The following is an 18,931-nucleotide window of genomic DNA, read 5'->3' as shown; positions in this document are numbered from 1 at the left end:
CACGCGTGTGTGTGTGTGTGTGTGTGTGTGTGTGTGTGTGTGTGTGTGTGTGTGTGTGTGTGTGTGTGTGTGTGTGTGTGTGTGTGTGTGTGTGTGGAATATATATATTCAAACTTCAATGCATGTGAATACAAATGAGATTTGAACACTGAAATGCAAGATTTCAATCTTTAATCAATGATCCTGATTGAGGTCTTTACCTCAAAAATAGCTTCAAATATATCATAAAGGGCTTGAAATATACCGTAGATCTCATCTGGAATAGTTTATATGATATGGTACTAAATATGGTATTTTTATAGTGCTTTTTTGGAGCTCAACAGCACTTATTTCTCTTTCATATATGGAAAAGAGAAGCGTGAATATTTCTCCTTTTATGATACTTTTATGGAGCTTTTCTGTCATTTCGGAGTTTGACTGCTCATCATTCACTTTCATTGTACTTTCATTACAGGAAGCTGTAACTAAAAGCTCCTAAACCAAAGAGCACAGCGCTGGCAACGCTAACATCAGGTTTGATTCCCAGGGTAACATTGACGTGCAGCTTGAACGTCTGCCAAATATGTACATTTAATGTCAATTTGAACAATATGGCCATGATATCCTTCAGAAATTTGCCTTTTGTCTTCCAAATGCGAAAGAAAGTCATATGAGTTTGGAACAACACAAGGATTCTGGAACTTTTGGGCTTTAGGGGCTTTAGGCGTAACTTTTACACGAGTTACGTTTTCAACTAAAACCAGAAAATGTGTTATGCATTTTGGCCGTTCACTTACATGACAACGGCATTTTGGGGGCTTGAATACGCAAACCTTTGAAAACGGGTTTTAAAGTGAAAGCTTTGGAAAACAATACAGTTATCGTCTAAACTACAAAAATGCTAATTTGTGGAAACGGTGACATCATGCGCATGCGTATTACGTGTTCACTCTATAGGTGCATAGTAATCTGAACTGAAAGACTGAAGGACTGTGGAGTTTTGCTGTATTAGGTTATGACAATGATGACAATTGTTGTTAATGTTTTTTTGGCCTGGCATGAATAATACAGCGTTTTTAGTGGTTTTCATGGATCACACGGGGATCATTTTGACAACATTGTAGACTGTATGTGAAAAACTAAAAGTAAAAAATGTATCCGTTTTTAGTACATTGTTGTCATGTAAATGTACCCATAGTGTGTTGGAACAGGTGTTTAGAAAGATTGTAAATGATAAATGAAAACACAAGTGGAGAACTGTGTTATTTTAGTATACACTTTAGTAAAGTGTTGTAAAAACTTTTTCTTTTTTTTTCAGTAAGTAATTGTAGTGCTTCAGTTGCCTAACTTCAGAAAAGTTTTTTCTATACAAATATAAATAATATAAAAAAAGATTTTCTTTTATTTCAGCTTTATTTCAGTTAGTTTTTTGTTTTGTTTTAGTCAATGATAATAACCCTGGTGGGCTAGACTAGACATAATATAAAAATCTCTTTTAGACCTGGACGGGTTTACACGTCCAGAAACGGACATGAAGAGTTGCTTGCCTTCACTGTCCTCTTGTCAAGAATGTCACCTCTCCTACAACCTTGACCTGCATGTCCTTTACTGATTAGAAAGCAGAATATCTCTGATGTAGATCATGTGCTCCTCGACTTTAACACTTGAGTTTGACAGGTGTGTGTCATCTGGTGAGGTCACAGGGACAGTGAAAGTGTTGTGTCGAGGTTTTAAAAACACATAATTGTGCACATGGTGAGTAGGACATAGTGGGCTATTTAAAGAGCGACCAGACCAGTCAGCAGATACTGGCCTTTATAGAACATCCTTTCACCTTTACCGTTCACATAAAGGGATAAGAGTGATCACAAGCTGCTTGAGCGGCATTGAAAACTCAAGATTTATTTAAACGCACCCTCGCCACCTCCCGGACTATTCTGGCTGAGCGTCAGAAAAGATTTCTCTCCCTCTTTCTCACGTGGCCATGATAGGCAACAGTAGGCAAATAATTCATATTTACAGTAGGTTTTTGCAAGACAGGACCTGAAATAGTTGAGTATAAACATTAATACGATTAATGCCTTCAACCACTCCCTTCTCCCGCAGGTTTTCCTGGGAGATTCTGAGCAGATCCCCCAATTTTCCAACATAAACATTTATATTAAACACGCAGACAAGCCAAAAGCTGTCATCCCAGCGTGGGTGTTGACATACGCACATTCACAGAAGACAAAGGAGGTTGTGTTTCTTATTTCTAAAGCTTCTGAAGTCTAAACGAGGAGTGGTAGATATACACATTGTTCTCTGTTATTAGCCTTAATTCAGTGCAACTGGGATGACTTACTGTCTAACTAACAGCTGCCATTAATCAAACCGTCACATACACGTACATGTAACGTGCTGGTATCTGTATATTTGAGTTACAGATGTGGGTTATCTGGTATCTCTGAGGATTTCCAAAGAATTGGAAGTGAATTCTGGGTGGAACAGGTAGGAGGATCAATCAAGGCCTTTTAAACTGTTTCATTTCACCACAGCAAATGTGAAACATTGGGTCTTCATCTTGTCTTCTGGAGTGATAACACGAGCTGTGAGAGTTTTGAGAGAACGGAGGAATGATATTACCATCATTGTGAAATCATCTGAGGGTACTAAGGCCTGTTTACACTAAGAACGATAACTATAATGATAGCGTCCACAGCAATGCACAATATCGTTCTGTTTATTATAACACTGCAGTCGTGTCGTCTGCCGCTTAAGCTCTTTATAGCAGGATGGATTCTGATTGGCTGTCAATGTTTTATCGGTAATCATGTGGGAAAAAATCGTGAAAGTGATTCCAACGACACCGTTTCTCTGTGCGGTTATCGTTATAGTTTTACATTTAGATTATTATTTTTTTTAATAGTTAACGTTCTTGGTAGCAGGTGCACGTGGAATCTGTGCCCGCAGAATTCCAAAGAAAAGTTCCGCAGAATTCCACAGAATCTGAACAGCATCATTCCAAAAGATCTGCGCATCCCCCGGGTGCTTATTTTATTTTATATGTATTTCTGCTAATTTAATAATACGTTTAGCTACCAGTAAGACTAATATTATTATATCAGCTTTTTTACTGATTGAATCCAGATTATACAGATTTTCCATTAAAATCAGCACAGAAATATGAATATCCCACCAGTTCCTATATGAATGTCAGCTGTGCTGAAACAGAAAGTGTGAGGCAGAAAAGCAGCAATCATATAGATACAGATAAGGGTAGGTGATGGACTCAAGATTTTAGGTTAAAGTTTATGTGACTTTCTTTTGCTTTTAGCGATCAATACGTGACATGCTAAACTGCAATAGACATACACACTGTACTTCTCATAAGAATTTCATGTCAACTAAGAGGTCTTATATAATCAATCATCTATATATCGCACTGTACAGTCATTTTAGTCACGCTGGATTTGCTAAATGATGGACAAAAATACTGTCATTATGTGCATTGTATGAACTCTGACTTGCTCTTTTTCCACACCCTTTCAAAGTCGCCCTCTCAGTTTCTTTCTTTCAATTCAAGTCCATTTCTGCTTTTTGGCTGCAGACTACATAACACGTCCTTACAAAGTCTTTCGTTCACTCTCTCTCTTTCCCAATTGGCCCATTTACAACTCTCAAGCATATCCTTTCATAGACTCTCTCTCTCTCTCTCTCTCTCTCTCTCTAGTCAGCTGACTGTCTGGCGCTCTGCCTCAGTGGTTGGCTGAGCTCAACGCCGTGGTAACGTGCAGCTTGCCATGTCTGCTGTCGCTACGGGAACCAGTGAGAAACACAGCAAAGCTGGGTCAACATAGCCGAGCTATGCTGCAGATTCATTCAGAAAATCTTCTGTCTGAGAGAAATGTAATACTGAAGGTGTGTGGCTTTCTGTAAACAGAGTTTCTCACAGTTTCTTCACACAGGTGATCATTAAATCCTTAAACCAATGACAAGTTCCCTCATATCAGGTTTATTACCGGTAACTAAAGTGGTAAACAGTGGTTAAGAATCCAAGCTGCAACAAAGTACAATAAGTGTGATAATTTGTTCATTTAATAATAATAATAGGTGTTACATACATTGTGATTATTTATTTATATTTGTAAATATACTTGGAATAGTCATTTTTTACATAGATTTAACTCATCAAAATCTAACTCTCAAAATGTAACTCATTAACTCATTTTATACAAGTTATACAAGATGCAACAAAAAAAATTCTGTGTAGTTTCAGTTTAATGTAATTTAGGTTGAAATGACTTAAACATCCAAGTTGATTGTACTTGTAAATTTACAGAATAATTTACAGTAAAACAGTACAATTGTATTATTACAACAACCAAAAATAACGGTTTTCTATTTTAATATATTTAAAAATGCATTATACTTACCCCTAACTTTGGAATGGTATAGTGTATCGCGGACTCCACAAAAACAGTAAGCAGCAAATATTTGATAATAACATGATTGATATAATAAGTGTTTCTTGAGCAGCAAATCAGCATATTAAAATTATTTCTGAAGGATAATGTGACACTGAAGACTGGAGTAATGAGGAAATCACAGGAATAAATTACATTTTAAAATATAACCAAATATTTTAAATCGTAATAATATTTCACAATATTGTTTTTTACTGTATTTTTGATCACTGAATAAATGCAGTGTATGTGAACATAAGAGACTTCTTTCAAACACATGAAAAAAATCGTATATATCTTAATATATATATATAAAAATATGAAAAACTGCGATAACTCTGATTCAGTCATTCAATGTCTAAAGAGTCTTTTTTAAAGAGTGAAAATATCCCCTTTGTTGAGAAGATTCATGAGCACCATGTGCCATCAGATTGCAAGTCAATTACAGGTGTCTAAATGAATCTTCTCTTCTCACAGATACTCCTCATCTTTTGAAACAATGTGTCAAATCAGATGCCCGACTGTTGTAAGAGCCTATCAATGTCAGAATCACCAGTTCCCAGACAGCCAGCTGGCATCAGCGTCTGCCAAGATGATGTTATACGGCTCCTCTTAGGAAACCTTGAAATTATGACCCAGTCTAAAAAAAGGCTTCTCTTCAGTCAGCGAGTGCTTTCAGATTTCAGAAGTTTAAGCTGCTGCCACATTGGCTATTGTTTGGTCATTCAGCAGATGCTATAACGAACGAGGAATGCTTTAACACTAATGAGTGTTGTTGAACTTTCTCAGCTGTCTTTTATTGCTCTAAAATCATGACTTTGCGGTGTTTCACGTCTCTGTGTAATAGATCATAAGGTGGCAGGAGACCAATGCATTTGCTGAGGTCTGATCACAGAATGTTCTAATGCATCTGACCAGTATCCAGATGACTTTACCAGACTGTTTCTGTTCCAGCTATCACACCCAAGTTGGCTTATGTCTGGTACACATCGTACAGTTTTGGGCTGCCCAAGATGAAAGACGATCAATCGTGGCGATTTCTGTGGTTGTAGCTCCTAAACGGTGGTCCTGTGTCGTACAGAGATTCAAAGACGGCTGTTGTCACGGTCTTGCCACCGTGACAACTGCGATAATTTTATAATGTCAAAAATGTAGCATGATCATTCACAGTGTGTTTGCTGCTGCAACCTACCGAGTCTACGGACTATAGCCAATAGAAATGCAACATGAAATCTCCTTTTTCACTTTCTCTTTTTTTTCAGCACACACACTGTAAAAATCACAATAACCACAGGTGTGATTCATCTTGCTCTTTATTTGTTATAACGCATGCTGATGACGTATTCTTCTATACTAACTTGCATCGTAGCCTACGATTCAATGGTAATAATAATGCAACAAAGCATCATCGTGCTGTCTACATGTTGTACGGTGTGATTTGTAATGATCTTACAGGATTGCCGATCGCACAGTCAGGCATAATGGAGCTTGTTTGTGCTGCATCCTAATTAGTGTTAGTGTGCACAAATAATACTTGGTTTCAGTTAACAGACGTGTGAGGATATTAAAATATACATCACTCACCCTCATGCTATTCCAAACCCATAAGACTGCGGTTTATCATCAAAACACAAATGAAATATGACAAAATAAATACAAAATTTGTAACTCTATAGGCTTCCAGTGTTACTTTAGCCGTACAAAAACAGCCCGTTATGGTGGTTGATATTGCAAACTGGTATTTCATATTATATTATTTTCATTTATCATCATATTCATAAACACACTGGTTTGTAGTGCAAATAGTTTTACTGTTTACTGCACTTTGTTATTCTTATAGTTATTTACCTATTGTGGATAATTAATGGGAAGTCAGGAAAAAAAGGTGGATAAAGCAATTGCATCTCCAAACAAGTCTTCTTTTAAACTGATCAATTCAAATGGATTCATTTAACAAAGCCTTTATGACCTTTTTGGATCTTCGAATATCCTGAGGGACAGAAACCTCTCAGGTTTCATGTCAAATGTTTTAACTTGTGTTTCGAAAGATTAACCAAAGTCTTATAGGTTTGGAATGACATGAGGGTGAGAAAATGATGACAGAATTTTCTTTTTTTGGGGGGCGAGCTATCCCCTTAATTCAAATTGGTGGTCATTCTGTGGTCAAATATTTTTTTATAATGATCACTAATGATTACATTTCTTACATTACACTTTGTAGCTTGCTTCTTTATACGGGTATAGTTGCATTTCAGCAATGACAATCTAACAGATTTAAAGCTGCAACCAATAAGATCTAGCCATTCATCAACAAAGCAAACCAGTGACCAATCACCATAATCCAGTAATGAAAAGAGCAAAGCAGCAACCAATGAGAATTAGGCATTAATCAAATAAGCAACTCAGCACAGCTAGAGATAGGCTGATGTCATACAAGACACTGCTCTACATGCATGTGTGTAATAGATGTCTGTCTATTCTCAGCTGGTGTGTATATATATACTGTATGAGAAGCAGCACACACACACACACACACACACACACGCATACATGTTGGATGCAAAGTTCGTGTGGTGCCTCCCAGACAATCAGGTTATTTAAACAGCTTGACCTACAAATAGAAGGGTGCTCTCTCTCTCTCTCACACACACACACACTCGTGTGACGGAGGGGCGAAGGGAGGTACTGGGATCAGAAAGGCTCTGCAGCTGTGGGTCTACGTGAGTCCTGGCAGGGACACACTCTCCCTCTCTCTATCGCTCTCTCCTTCCGCCCTCCCTCCCTGGCATCTATTCCTTTATTCTCCTCTTTATTTTTCTGTTTCTCCTCTCTTTCTTCCCTGTCTAACACCTCCCCCTATCCCCCATGAGACCTTGACAATGAGAGATGTTTCACTTTTTGCTCGATATCTGAGACGTGTGAAAGACAAGCAGAGGCATGGGAACCGAATACACACACCAGACAGAAAGAGCAGAATTTCATTTTGCACAAAATGCACAGGAATTGCAGCGATTGAAAGCACAATATTGCCAGAATGATCTCTTTTGAATGACGTTTGTAATGTAGGAATAATGCATGAGAGTTTCTGTCTCTGCGGATGTTCCTTTTTATAATGCATCCGGTCACAATGACAAACGTGTGTGTGTGTGTGTGTGTGTGTGTGTGTGTGTGTGTGTGTGCGCACAGTGGCCATGAACCAGCCCCGTCTATCCCACGTTCCACCTGCTAGACATACATCACCAAGACCATCTGTGGCATTCTGCAACCTGCTTCCTCAACTCCACACAATAACACAGTGGGCTTGTTAGTTTGTTTCCTCGGCTCATGTGACTTTTACAAGCTAAATATTAAGTTCCAGCCAAGGTCAGATGAAAAGACTCAAGGGAGAGGGAGAAAAAACAGAGAGAGAATGAGAAAGTAAAGCAAGGAGGGCATGCAGGTTGCAACAATGCAGGTGATAAAATGATTACAGTAGAGAGGAGTGTTTTAGCAGTTGGTCACCAGTATATGATGTGACTCTCTTTGTTTCAATACAAACTTGGTCTGTACTGCCACTTTGTGGTCGTAGGTAGTATAATATAATTAATCTCTGTTTGGAAATTAGTTTTGACTTCACTTTGAATAACCCTCACTGTATAAAAAAAACAAAAACATATCGGCCTACACCTTTTGTATTTCTGGGTCAGTTTTGAGCTTATAAAATTATCTGATCAGTAACTTCTCATTAATCAGGGATTGAAGTTTAGAATGTGACAGTGTTTAAAATGATGTTACTAGCCTACATTTACCCCCTTTTTATTAATTCATAAATTGAGAAATTCTTTGAAATTTCAAAAATACACCTAAATGTACATTTCATGAAAGGAAAGTTAGCTTAACGCCTGATTTAGGCAAATGCTCAAATGGCATGTTTATTACAGTACTGTTACTTTTGGTCAAATCAGAGAAGCAGGTAGATGGGTGTGAACCTCATTTGCATGTTAATGGAATATTGGTGACAGTTTATTTTATAGTCTTAAACTCTAATTTAACATTCAAATTTAAAACGTTTATGATTTTACATTTTTGTCAGTTTTTTTGTTAATTAAAAGTAGCCAGATGTCTAACTTACTTTCTAAAACATGTGCATGAGCATATGTAATGTCGCTGATGTTTTTTTAATGTATATGCACTTATGAAGTTATATCCTGCTAATTAGTACAATATTTGTGAAAAACATACAATTTTAGCTATTTTCTTTGAAGTTCTTTTGTTAATTAAATATTTACTTTTGTTAATTAAAATCTCTAAAGACTGAATATTTCTCTCTCTCTAACAACAATGTATTATTATTTACTATAAGCTACACGTTATTACACTAGGCTTGCCTAGTAGCCTACTGCAAAAAACACATCCAGTAGCTACATCACGTGATGCGTTACCTGCTTCGTCTCCCAGCAGATAAACATCACGTGATGCAGTGGATGCGTTTATTATCGTGACGTGATTTGCGCACACCTGCAAACCTTTGACTGCCGTTAGGCCTAGGCTACTAGCTTTAGAGGATTCACTAAATAAGCATAACGGGTTCAAAGCTGGGTAAGAGTTTAGACAACTTTCTCTCTTTTTAAAAAAAGTGATTTCAACACCTTATTTGAACTGAATAGATGTAACTAGGTCTATGGATGGAGAAATGAAGCCTCTTGAATATTTTAAGCTCTTCTCTGATTGCTTCGGAAAAAGATTGGAAGCTTCAGGCTTGTTCGACTTGAACCTTGAACTTGAAAACTTGTTGAAAACGCGCTCTGACATCAGACAGTAGCAGAGCCCGACTACGGTAGGCTACTAGGCCCTAAATGTTTATCAAATAATGTCAGTCATAACGCGAGGATATGGTGCCTCTCAATAAGCTCCCGAGTTCAGCCAGGGCACTGATCCGGTAGTCGGCCACTTAATAGACAATTTCAACGGCTATTATTTGTAGATGTAAGGAAGTGACGTCTTTAGTGAAGTGGATTTAGCTTATAGGCCTACTGTCTATGGGATTTACTAATTGTAGAGTTAAAGAAAGTTATCATGAGCCTGTAATGTTTGAAGCGGGTGTCATAACAATTGTCAGTAGACCGGGAAGGTTTTAAAACGAGCGGTTCATTTATAAATCCGTAAAATCTTACCCTCATGCTGTTGGAGACAGAACACAACTAGCGCAGCACCGAAAAGGGGCGGGGCTACATAATATCATAATAATATTTGACGGTGTATTTCAGCGTAAACATACATCCCTAGCTAGCAGGTAATAAATATAATCGAACTAACATTTATAATTAATGTATTAGGGCTGAAATGTTGCTCGTATATGTAACCAGCAAATTATTTAAATAACATAAAAATATATATAATTAGAGATATCAGTTCTGCTGTTGTTCATAAATACCTGAAGTGATGTTGTACAATGAGAATGTGAAATCATCAGTGTTCAAATGTGTAATGATCCAGGGTCCTTACTGTCCTGAATAGTGTAAACACTTGTGTACTGCACTCCAATGAAAATGAATCTTTTTTTCTTTTTCTTCTTCTTTTTTTTATATGAGGGACCATAGTGGCAGTTCTTACTCACTTTCCCAATGCAAGATAAAATATGAACAAAGAAAAAAAAACCTTTTTAATAGCATAATACTCCCCAGATGTGTCAGGTGTATGTTTTTTTTTCTCCTTTTTTTCTTCTTTTTTTTCAGTGTGCCATATGCCATATTTAAATTGCTGTAAATTCATGACAACATTTCAGATCCTATGGATTGTACCACTACACACTTATTGAAAAATGCAGACTGTTGATATGGTTCTTTCGTGACTTGTCATTTAGCTATGTTTAGCGTTGAAAAAACATGCTCACACTTTGTTTTTGTGAAAACAATGTGTTTTTTGGTGAAAAGACCAACTTAAAACACTTGACAACTATTTTTTATTTTTGTGTTAATTTCTTATTGAAACTTTTCTTCAGATCAAAAAGCAATTATTGTTCCTCACAGTGTCTCCTAATGTTCCTCTCTAGTCTCCCACCAGTGCTGAATTCTCTGGATCCAGGGGCAAAACTGTTTCATCAGGATTGAGCATCACTCATCAGGTACATTTTGGATTCTTTACTGTGACTCACAATTTTATTGATAATTGCAAAAAATGACACTTGCGTATTTGCAGTCTTAGAATCATTTTTATTCTTAAATGTGTTGGTCAATAATGACATTATCTTTCCATCGTGACTTTATTTCAGATTTAAGTGTATTTGCATTTGGAGGGATTTGTGAGAGTCTCAGCATTGCACTTTGGCACAATACTTGTACATCCAGCGCCGGTCTCTGAAAAAACATTCAGACAAAAATCCCTTTAAGTATTGAAATATGCAGTTTCACACATCATATTTCCACCACCCTTTACACCGTCTGCTTAAAACTTTTATCAATTTTTGAATTAACCGAATATTTAAGAAAGGAAAAAAGAGAAGATTGCACTATACAATGACCACAGTCATTTCAATTGACCTTGTATTTATTTGATAAGTAGCCTCATAATACTCAGCTAGCCGGCCATTAATGTAAAATAAACTCTTTCAGGTACTTCCGGTTGAGGTTTATTTATTGATAATCACTATTTCTCCTTACTTAACATTAACAATATTCTTGTTGTATTATTTTGAGGAGGTGTACTTACTCTTGTCTATTTGAATGATAGCTTTGAGCACCCACTAGGTAGTTTTGGTTTGGCACGGTCCAGTGGAAGGCCTCATCAAACCAGTTCACATAAGTAGTCCACTCGCAGGAAGCAGTACAGTGGCCGTTACTTCTACAGCAGTGAAACTGCCACCTGTGTGGAACATTTTATTAATGACATCAGCTCAGGAGAACTCGTGCAAAAAGTCAAAACCAGTCCAAAATCAGAGCTCACCGTCTGTCCTCTTTCCTGTTGTCGTGGTAGCTGCTCATTCCTGTAATGATGTGGTGTGGTGGACACTCAAAGTTTAGCGGTTGGTCAAAATCATTGGCGTAAGGTGACAAGAAACAGTCTGAAGCAGAGCTAAAGGTGTCTTTACAGCCAAACTCCCAGATTCTGTCCTCTTGTGTATTACTATGTTGGCTTCGATTTCATTAGGCACGGAAACAGTGAGGGACAAATGAATTATAACATCATTATAATATTTATATTTCATTATGACAATGTTACTATTGAAATGAAATATTGACTCTTATTCCTTTCCAAACCAAATATGATGCTTTTAATCCTTACAGTTTAATGTTTTGCCCACTTTTTCTGGGGTTACAAACTTAATAAATGATATATAAATTATATTTTATGGCCAATAACATCCATGATTTTAGTGTAATTATTCATTAATCTGTATTGTTGTGGACCACAGTGGCCCACGATATTTTGACTTAATTTAGTAATATTTTTACACAATCTATTCCGAAGTACAATCTGCTTTCTACTCACCTCTTTATGTAGGATATTGACTTTCCTGCAGGGCACTTAAAATCTACTGGCTGATCATAGCTGTTTTCCCAGAGTAACTCTGTAGAGTTTGATTCAGACCAAACACTTAACGTCAAGCTAATATATTGATTTATAAAAACAAACAGTCTTTCTTAAAGTTTCTCACCTTGCCCATTGGCCAAGAGACCCGTCAGCAGTAGAAATAAAGCCGTTCTCCTCATGGTGTTGTCAAATTACAAGATAACCTAAGACAAACCTACAGCTTTTATAAAGACCTCAGGACTTTTGGTCACGTAAGGTCAGTTTGTTGCTTAACAAGTGGGATCCAGTCATGTTTGGACAGGTGGCACTGATTTGACCTTTTTTAGGGTGATTTCTCAGGAACAGACCTGCTGTCCTTAAAAATAATCTTTACTTCGCAGAAATTTTTAGTTGTTTTTATTTGTCAGCACTTTATCCTTGAGAGCCAGTATAAAAGTGCAGAAAGTAAATCTTTAAAAAAGGATCACCATTTCATTTTGAGTTTTACATATATAAAGCACAAACCTCAAGTTTATTTCGGGAATACATGGCCCATTGTTCCACAGAATCACAATAGCATGGCAGATGCTCTTTTCTTCATTCCATGGTAAATATACAGTGCCAATCTCCATGCATACTCCGAATCACAAACATGTTCAATACCAATATTACTAACAAGAGCGAAGTCACCCAAATATTTCTTACACAGATCCACATACAAGGAACAATCATACAACAAATGATTCTCGTCTTCTATCACAAGATGTATTAAAGTTAACTTAAAGATTCTCTCTGGTGTATTACTCCATCTGCCTGTTTCTAGCTAAATGATGACCTGAGCATCTGAACAGGAACAGTGATCGTACCATTTTCTTGGATAACGATGTTTAGACACTAATTTTATCCAGTACATGATACATCTTTTCATATATAGACAATACAAATCTACATAGATCGCCCATAAGAGCTACATTGCTCACACTTGTACTGATACACAGGAGTTTTTTTTACAAAAAGATAACTGAACATTCTCAATACACTCCACTGGCTCAAAGCCCCATATCTCAGATCCATAATACAATATAGGTGCAATGTGGTCGAGCAAATACAAAGCTTGTTTACAAAGCACAAACCTCCCTGCCATTTCTGCTCCAAAATATCTTACAATTTATGCCAGGTCAAATTTAACTTATGTTATTGAAACTGGAGCATCTTTTACATAGTTCAGCGACTTGCATAACTGTGTTGATTTGTTCATTTTAATCAGCCAGTATTAGAACATTGTATCTTCTGTGGGAGAATGGTAAACATGGATAAGCAGAGCTCTATTAAATATTACTATTTTAGATAAGCAGAAAAGCAAATGTGACTCTTTTAGTTTTGTGTTGGGTACTTGATTTGAAAAGCTAAACTTGTGTATGTTTCCTCAGGAAAGGCTAAGGGTTGTTTCACTGAGAGAAGCATATATTACCTCACATTATTTATTGAAAAATAATCAGTTTTGTTAATAACAAATAATGAGACATTCATTAAGAAGGATTTATTCATTAATAAAAAAAAGAAGTGTGGTGTTAGATGTGCTAATCATGCCATATTCTGTGTGAACTATTGCATTAATAAGTTAAATAAGTGATCGGTGAAGTAAATATATTGTCTACTAGTACACTGAAATCATTAGGCTAAGCACTCAAATACAATGTTTTTGGGGTACTTTTGGTTGCAGGTAAAATGGATTTTGCATATTCAAAGCGTTTAAGAAAGATAATTCACACAACCTTATAAGCTGAGCAACATTGTGACAAACTCTAACATTTACTTACAAAGTCATTCATTCCATTTTCTGTTTTCTGCTCTCTCTCTCTCTCTCTCACACACATTTATGCATATCGATGACAGTGAGATATGTGTATCTGCGATATCTCTCAGAGGGATGTTTCTTTGGGGTCTCTGATCTCTGTGACGGGGGGCTGGAATGATAGGATCTCTGTAAAAGTGTGACCTGCAAAGTGAGAGACAGAAACGACAATGAATCAGAACAATGTATAAATGACATTTTTGTGCTAACATTTTGAGAACATTATTAATCGTCAGGTAACTTTGAAAAAACATTCTCTTAACATTACTGGAAGAACGTTTGTTCATAGCTTTGAGAGAAGCATGCCAGAACATTAGCCAAAGTTCTAAGAACGTTCTCTGTTAGCTGGGATTATTTTTCCTTAACCTCAACGCAAATAAATGAAACCCAGCAATTCTCTTATTTTAGTTATTAACTGTCAAGACTTTATCTCATACGTTTCCATTGCTCCAGAGGCAGTTCTGTGTTGTCCATGGAGTGGTCATACGGCAGGGCCTCCGTCTCTTCCTCAGGTTCTCTGAACTCAGTAAACAGGGGGAGCTCAAGCGCCTCTGCAGCGCTCACACGTTTCTCTGGATCCAGAACCAGCATCTGCTCCAGAGCACTCACCGCTGCAAAACACACACATTAGACAAATAACTCTTAGATAAACCTTACAATTCACCCATAAGACCAGCTATGTTTCCATCCAAAGTTGCAAATTAAACGTACAATATACGCAAAATCTGAATATCGCATAAAAGCACCATTTCCCATCCCCTATGTTCAGGAGAACAAAATCGTCCCTGGGAAATTGGAGCAAAATATCTGTAATCGGGGAAGCCACTGTGGCTCTTTTTCCAACATCATAAATGACTTCTCAGAGCGCACAGACAAATGTTATCTTGCATTCAAAGGCGGATACCTGGTGTTTGGGAACGCAGTCACAGTTCTGGGACGTCCTTATACCCAAACATTTCAGAATGGTCATACCAACATTTGAGATGCTGTGCCATGAAATTGGTCCACTTAGTCACAACCTTAGTTGAGGCAAAGTCAAGTGAGTTTTTTTGTGTGTGTTTTGAGGGATTTATTCTGTAAATGTATTTCCATTGTAGTTAATGCACTCAGATTCAACAACTGTCTGCCACTGAGTGCATATTCTTAAAAATGTGCAAAAAAACAACAACTATGTAGTGTTTTTTTAATGCGATGTCCCAGAATAAGCACAAAAAAGGGTAGATGGAAACATAGCAAGGGAATGAAATAGCTTACCCTCTGTGCTGGCTTTGAAGAAAAAAGTGTTTAAGTCTTTCTTTGGTACTTTAGGTAGACCTCTGATGTAGTTTTTGGCCTGTATGGATTGATAAAAAAATTTTTAAAGCATTGTTTGTGCATTTCCATGTCTAAATGTATGTAGTGTTTATTTTGATCTGTAATACACTCACATCTTGGCTTTGTAGCTTCATTATAAAATCTGGTGCTGGCGTTCCTGTGATTTTCATGATCTCTCTTAGCTGGTCCAAGTCTACAAGTCTATGTCAAGGATTCAGTGAAAGAATAGAGACAGTACAAGCCCTTTTCTGCTGTTAAACCTGTGTAATCTCTATTGTGGATAGCATTTTGGGTGAAATCTATGTGAATTCAGTTGTTTGTAAATGGGGAAAAAACAAAAAAAAAATCCATTAAGTTAAAGCATTCGGCTAATCATCAAAACACTATGTGGAAGCAGAAATTGTTTCAGTTACATAATGAGGAAAAAGATACGGTCATTTCCTTTAAAAAGTGGCCTTCCAAGAAACATCTCCGCCATGATGCAGCCCACTGACCAGATATCAACTAATACAGAAAAAGAATGTTTGATCACATTAGTCAATAAAAGTATATACCTCTCTTATCAAAAGTGAACGGGTGTTGCGTCCGAAATCCGACTTTTATTTTGTCACACACACTGTTTTTCGCCCACTATATAGTAGGGAAGTATGCGATTTCGGATGCAGCCCAGGACTCTAGTGTGCCATTGTGATGACCTACAGTGCCATCTAGTGGTTAGGGATGTAATAACTACACCTGTTTGTGAGTAGTGCATCCAGTTGAGGATAACCTCAGGTGCTCTGTACCAACGAGTCACCACATAACCCGTCATTTCTGAATCTGCCTGACGTGCGAGTCCAAAGTCCAGGATCTGAACACATTTTTTTTTATACACATTTCAAGATTTTTGAGGGGACCAATATTTGTAATCTTACACTCCAGCTTTTGAGGAAAGTTGATGTAGACATTCTTCATTTATATTGCACCATAGACCGAGTTGGTTTGATACCTTCAGCTGACAGTCCTGGTTCACTGCCAGATTTCCTGGTTTGAGATCCTGAGGAGCGACAACCAAAGTACACATTTACAAAAAACACAAGACTAATAATACATCTAATAAGAAAATAAATATCTCCTATTTATTACATATACAGAAACATCAATACATCAATACATCATCTCAGAGAGGAGAAAAGAGAAGGGATGGACAAAAGATGAATGAATGTCAGGGTTGAATGAAGTGGTCACCCAACCCCCTCTGTGCATCTTATTAAACTCTCAGAGGTCACATACCCTGTGAATGATCCCGGCTGAATGAATATACTGTGGGAAAAGACCAAGACAGAGAGATTTATAGTTACCTCAAAACTATAAAGAGTGTTTCACAAATGTGATTGTGTGTATGTCTGTGTCTAACCTTGAGACCCCTCAGTATCTGATAGACCAGAAACTGCACCCTGTCCTCGGATAGTCTCTCCATTTTCATCAGCTTTCCCAGATCAGTTCCCATAAACGGCATCACCAGGTAACTGAGAGAAAAAAGGCATTACCTGCTGTTCAGCTGTAGGTTTGTAATGACTGAACCGTATAAGTACTTTAAGAAACGTAATGATCTATATTATGTTAGTTATTATTGTTAATGGTGCACTTTCATAAATAAATAAAAAGGTACATAAGGTTTTAATATGTATACCATTTAGGTACTAATATGTACTTTTGGTACCAATACCTTTGAGGTGCACTCTTTAGGCACAAAGGTGAGAACTTTTGTACCTTTTTTTTCTCTCTGAGTGTAGTGTAAAAATCTAGTAGGCTACATTTATAATGTCTACTTTAGAACTTAAAAGAATCGACTCACAAATCCTGAAATCTGTCCAACAAGATTTCCGAGGTAAAGACATCCAAAAGCCCAATAACCTGTCCAGTTGGTTAGAATAGGATATTAGGGAGCATGAACAACGTCAACAAAGTGAATATAAAAATCTGACCTCTCATAGAGATAGAAGCAAAAACAGGGGTAAGGGAAATAGTTAACCTACATTCTCATGTTTCATGTGCTTGAGGAGTCGTAGCTCTCGGTAAGCGCGTTTGGCGAACAGTCTGGACTGGAACGGCCGGTGGAGTTTCTTGATGGCCACACGCACTCCTGTCTTACGGTCAATGGCGGAACTTTGGATAGATTGAAATGAGTAAGATCAGTTCTTGACACATGTTCTTATAACACTTTACATAAGATTACTAAATGTAATGAAGAATACTAAAGTGCAGTGAAGCAAACTCCATCCATGGACATTATGTGGTCATGTTTCTACGTCTACGTCTGGACCCTAAAATGTGGTCAGCAAAGAGGTTGTGGATTGAGTGTAGTGCGCAACAGGTTCATTACTCAATCTGAAAACTTGAGCAACTTGGACAAGTGAGGAATCTATTAAAGCGGAAAGCCTTCTGAAGACCAACACAATGTCTTTAATTCGGCAACTTCTGCTTGTTAAACCCAGACAATGGCATCAGCAGGGAGGCTTTGTTACGCGACCTCTTGTCTTGCAAAGAGAGAAAAGTTTATAGAGGTTTCACAGTTTCGCCCAGATAAGCCACGAGGCCAGGAAAATAAAGAAAACGGTTGGAATTGTATGACATAATTAAAAAAACAAGGCCAATCTATCAGCGTTCGTTCATTGCACAGCTTCCTTTAGAAATATCCTCCTCTCTACAGTCAGTACTGCATTTTTTCAGCATGTAAAGTCATTTTAACAGCCTATGATTAAACAAAAACGCTCGATTTATGGGGAGTTTGGGGGCTCCAAACAAAAGTTTTGTTGGTGTTAAATCTATGCATTTTCATAAAACCTTCTGCAGCTACAAAAGTTGGAGTGCAACAGAAATCGCGTTCGCCTGAAGTAGCCATAGCAACAATACGCCGCTCGAACGCATTAGAATATTGTTATTATTTATGGATTTGTAAAATATTGGTAGAATATGCTACCACAATCTTTAAGAAAGCTTTATAGCGTAAGACGAATATTTGCACTAAATTCCGAAAACTAAAAAAAAAAAAAGATTTTTTTTTAAAAGCCGAACCCCTTACTTGAATTGAATCATTCGGACACTTTAAAGAATTATGAACTTTTAAATACTTACCAGACCGTTCCGTATGCTCCGGTTCCTATCTGAATAAGATCTCTGTATCTCTCCGGCACGTCCCACACGGTTCTGTTAATGTCCTGGCGGTAAAATCCTGCCCTGGTTCGCAGTGACATTCTCGGAGGTTGTTGAAAGTATATCTTTCTGCCCTTTTTACGTTCTCATTTTTAATCGAGAATTAAGAAGTCCTCACAGAAGAGCGCAAACGGAACGCAACTCGGTAGAGCAGTGGCAGATTTTTTGGGGGCGGTTCAAAGTTTCCACAATTACGCACTGGAGACACACTGAAGCCACTCTAGAACGTTGTAAATCTGCTTTTCTGCATGTTATCAGATTTGTAAATGAGGTTTAACTGACCCCCCTTTAGTTTTAAAATAACCAAGACGGTGATGGGTTTCAGGAAAAGAGTTAAAGTTTTTATTAAGAGAGTGGGTGAGGGGGAGGACGTGTTGGTGACTGGTCGGACTCACAATGGGAGAAAGACATCCAGTCCCACTGAAACCGCTGAAGGCAGTTTTTTTTACTTTGATTAAAAGGCATGCAGGAGACCAGGAGGAGGGTAGTGTTATTGAGGGCAAAGTGCTAAAGACACATAGCCTAACCAGGACAACAACATCGCAAAAGTGACACTCCGTTTGTACCAAGTATTACTGTAGCTGTATTTTGAACTGATACACTGTTCTGTGCTGAAGGCAGGGTAGTTGTTAATAATGGTCATTTGCACAAATTG

The 18,931-nt window shown here is 37.5% G+C and overlaps 2 protein-coding genes across 2 annotated transcripts; both read right to left on the bottom strand.

Moving 5' to 3' along the window:
• Positions 1–10,594: 10,594 nt before the first annotated feature.
• LOC307004822 (hemagglutinin/amebocyte aggregation factor) lies at positions 10,595–12,122 on the bottom strand. The gene is made up of 5 exons (XM_079624324.1): positions 12,058–12,122; positions 11,892–11,970; positions 11,346–11,534; positions 11,112–11,264; positions 10,595–10,759 (listed from the first exon to the last, which is right to left on the bottom strand). The coding sequence occupies exons 1-5, from the start codon at positions 12,110–12,112 to the stop codon at positions 10,714–10,716; spliced, it is 522 nt and encodes a 173-aa protein (XP_079480450.1). The 5' UTR covers positions 12,113–12,122; the 3' UTR covers positions 10,595–10,713.
• A 213-nt stretch (positions 12,123–12,335) lies between these two features.
• On the bottom strand, positions 12,336–18,447 carry mapk12b (mitogen-activated protein kinase 12b). Its single transcript, XM_079624305.1, has 12 exons — positions 18,199–18,447; positions 17,100–17,229; positions 16,919–16,977; positions 16,478–16,589; positions 16,354–16,383; positions 16,070–16,117; positions 15,817–15,931; positions 15,514–15,585; positions 15,195–15,274; positions 15,022–15,100; positions 14,205–14,378; positions 12,336–13,911 (listed from the first exon to the last, which is right to left on the bottom strand). Exons 1-12 carry the CDS (start codon positions 18,315–18,317, stop codon positions 13,835–13,837), a joined length of 1,095 nt encoding a protein of 364 aa, XP_079480431.1. The 5' UTR covers positions 18,318–18,447; the 3' UTR covers positions 12,336–13,834.
• Positions 18,448–18,931: the final 484 nt, after the last annotated feature.

This window comes from Phoxinus phoxinus, assembly GCF_949152265.1.
Source record: "Phoxinus phoxinus genome assembly, chromosome: 9".
Taxonomy (NCBI): Eukaryota; Metazoa; Chordata; class Actinopteri; order Cypriniformes; family Leuciscidae; genus Phoxinus; species Phoxinus phoxinus.
The sequence above is the reverse complement of the archived record's forward strand: the minus strand, read 5'-3'. Positions and strand labels throughout refer to the sequence as shown.

Excerpts from the sequence above, each read along its gene's own strand:
- LOC307004822 (XM_079624324.1), bottom strand. The coding sequence starts at position 12,112 with ATGAGGAGAACGGCTTTATTTCTACTGCTGACGGGTCTCTTGGCCAAT. Across the intron at positions 11,535-11,891 it reads TCAATATCCTACATAAAGAG|CCAACATAGTAATACACAAG; the intron begins GTGAGTAGAAAG and ends ATGAAATCGAAG. Across the intron at positions 10,760-11,111 it reads TATCATTCAAATAGACAAGA|AGACCGGCGCTGGATGTACA; the intron begins GTAAGTACACCT and ends ATGTTTTTTCAG.
- mapk12b (XM_079624305.1), bottom strand. The coding sequence starts at position 18,317 with ATGTCACTGCGAACCAGGGCAGGATTTTACCGCCAGGACATTAACAGA. Across the intron at positions 16,118-16,353 it reads CAGCCGGGATCATTCACAGG|GATCTCAAACCAGGAAATCT; the intron begins GTATGTGACCTC and ends GTCGCTCCTCAG. Across the intron at positions 15,586-15,816 it reads GATGCACTACTCACAAACAG|TTGATATCTGGTCAGTGGGC; the intron begins GTGTAGTTATTA and ends TTTCTGTATTAG.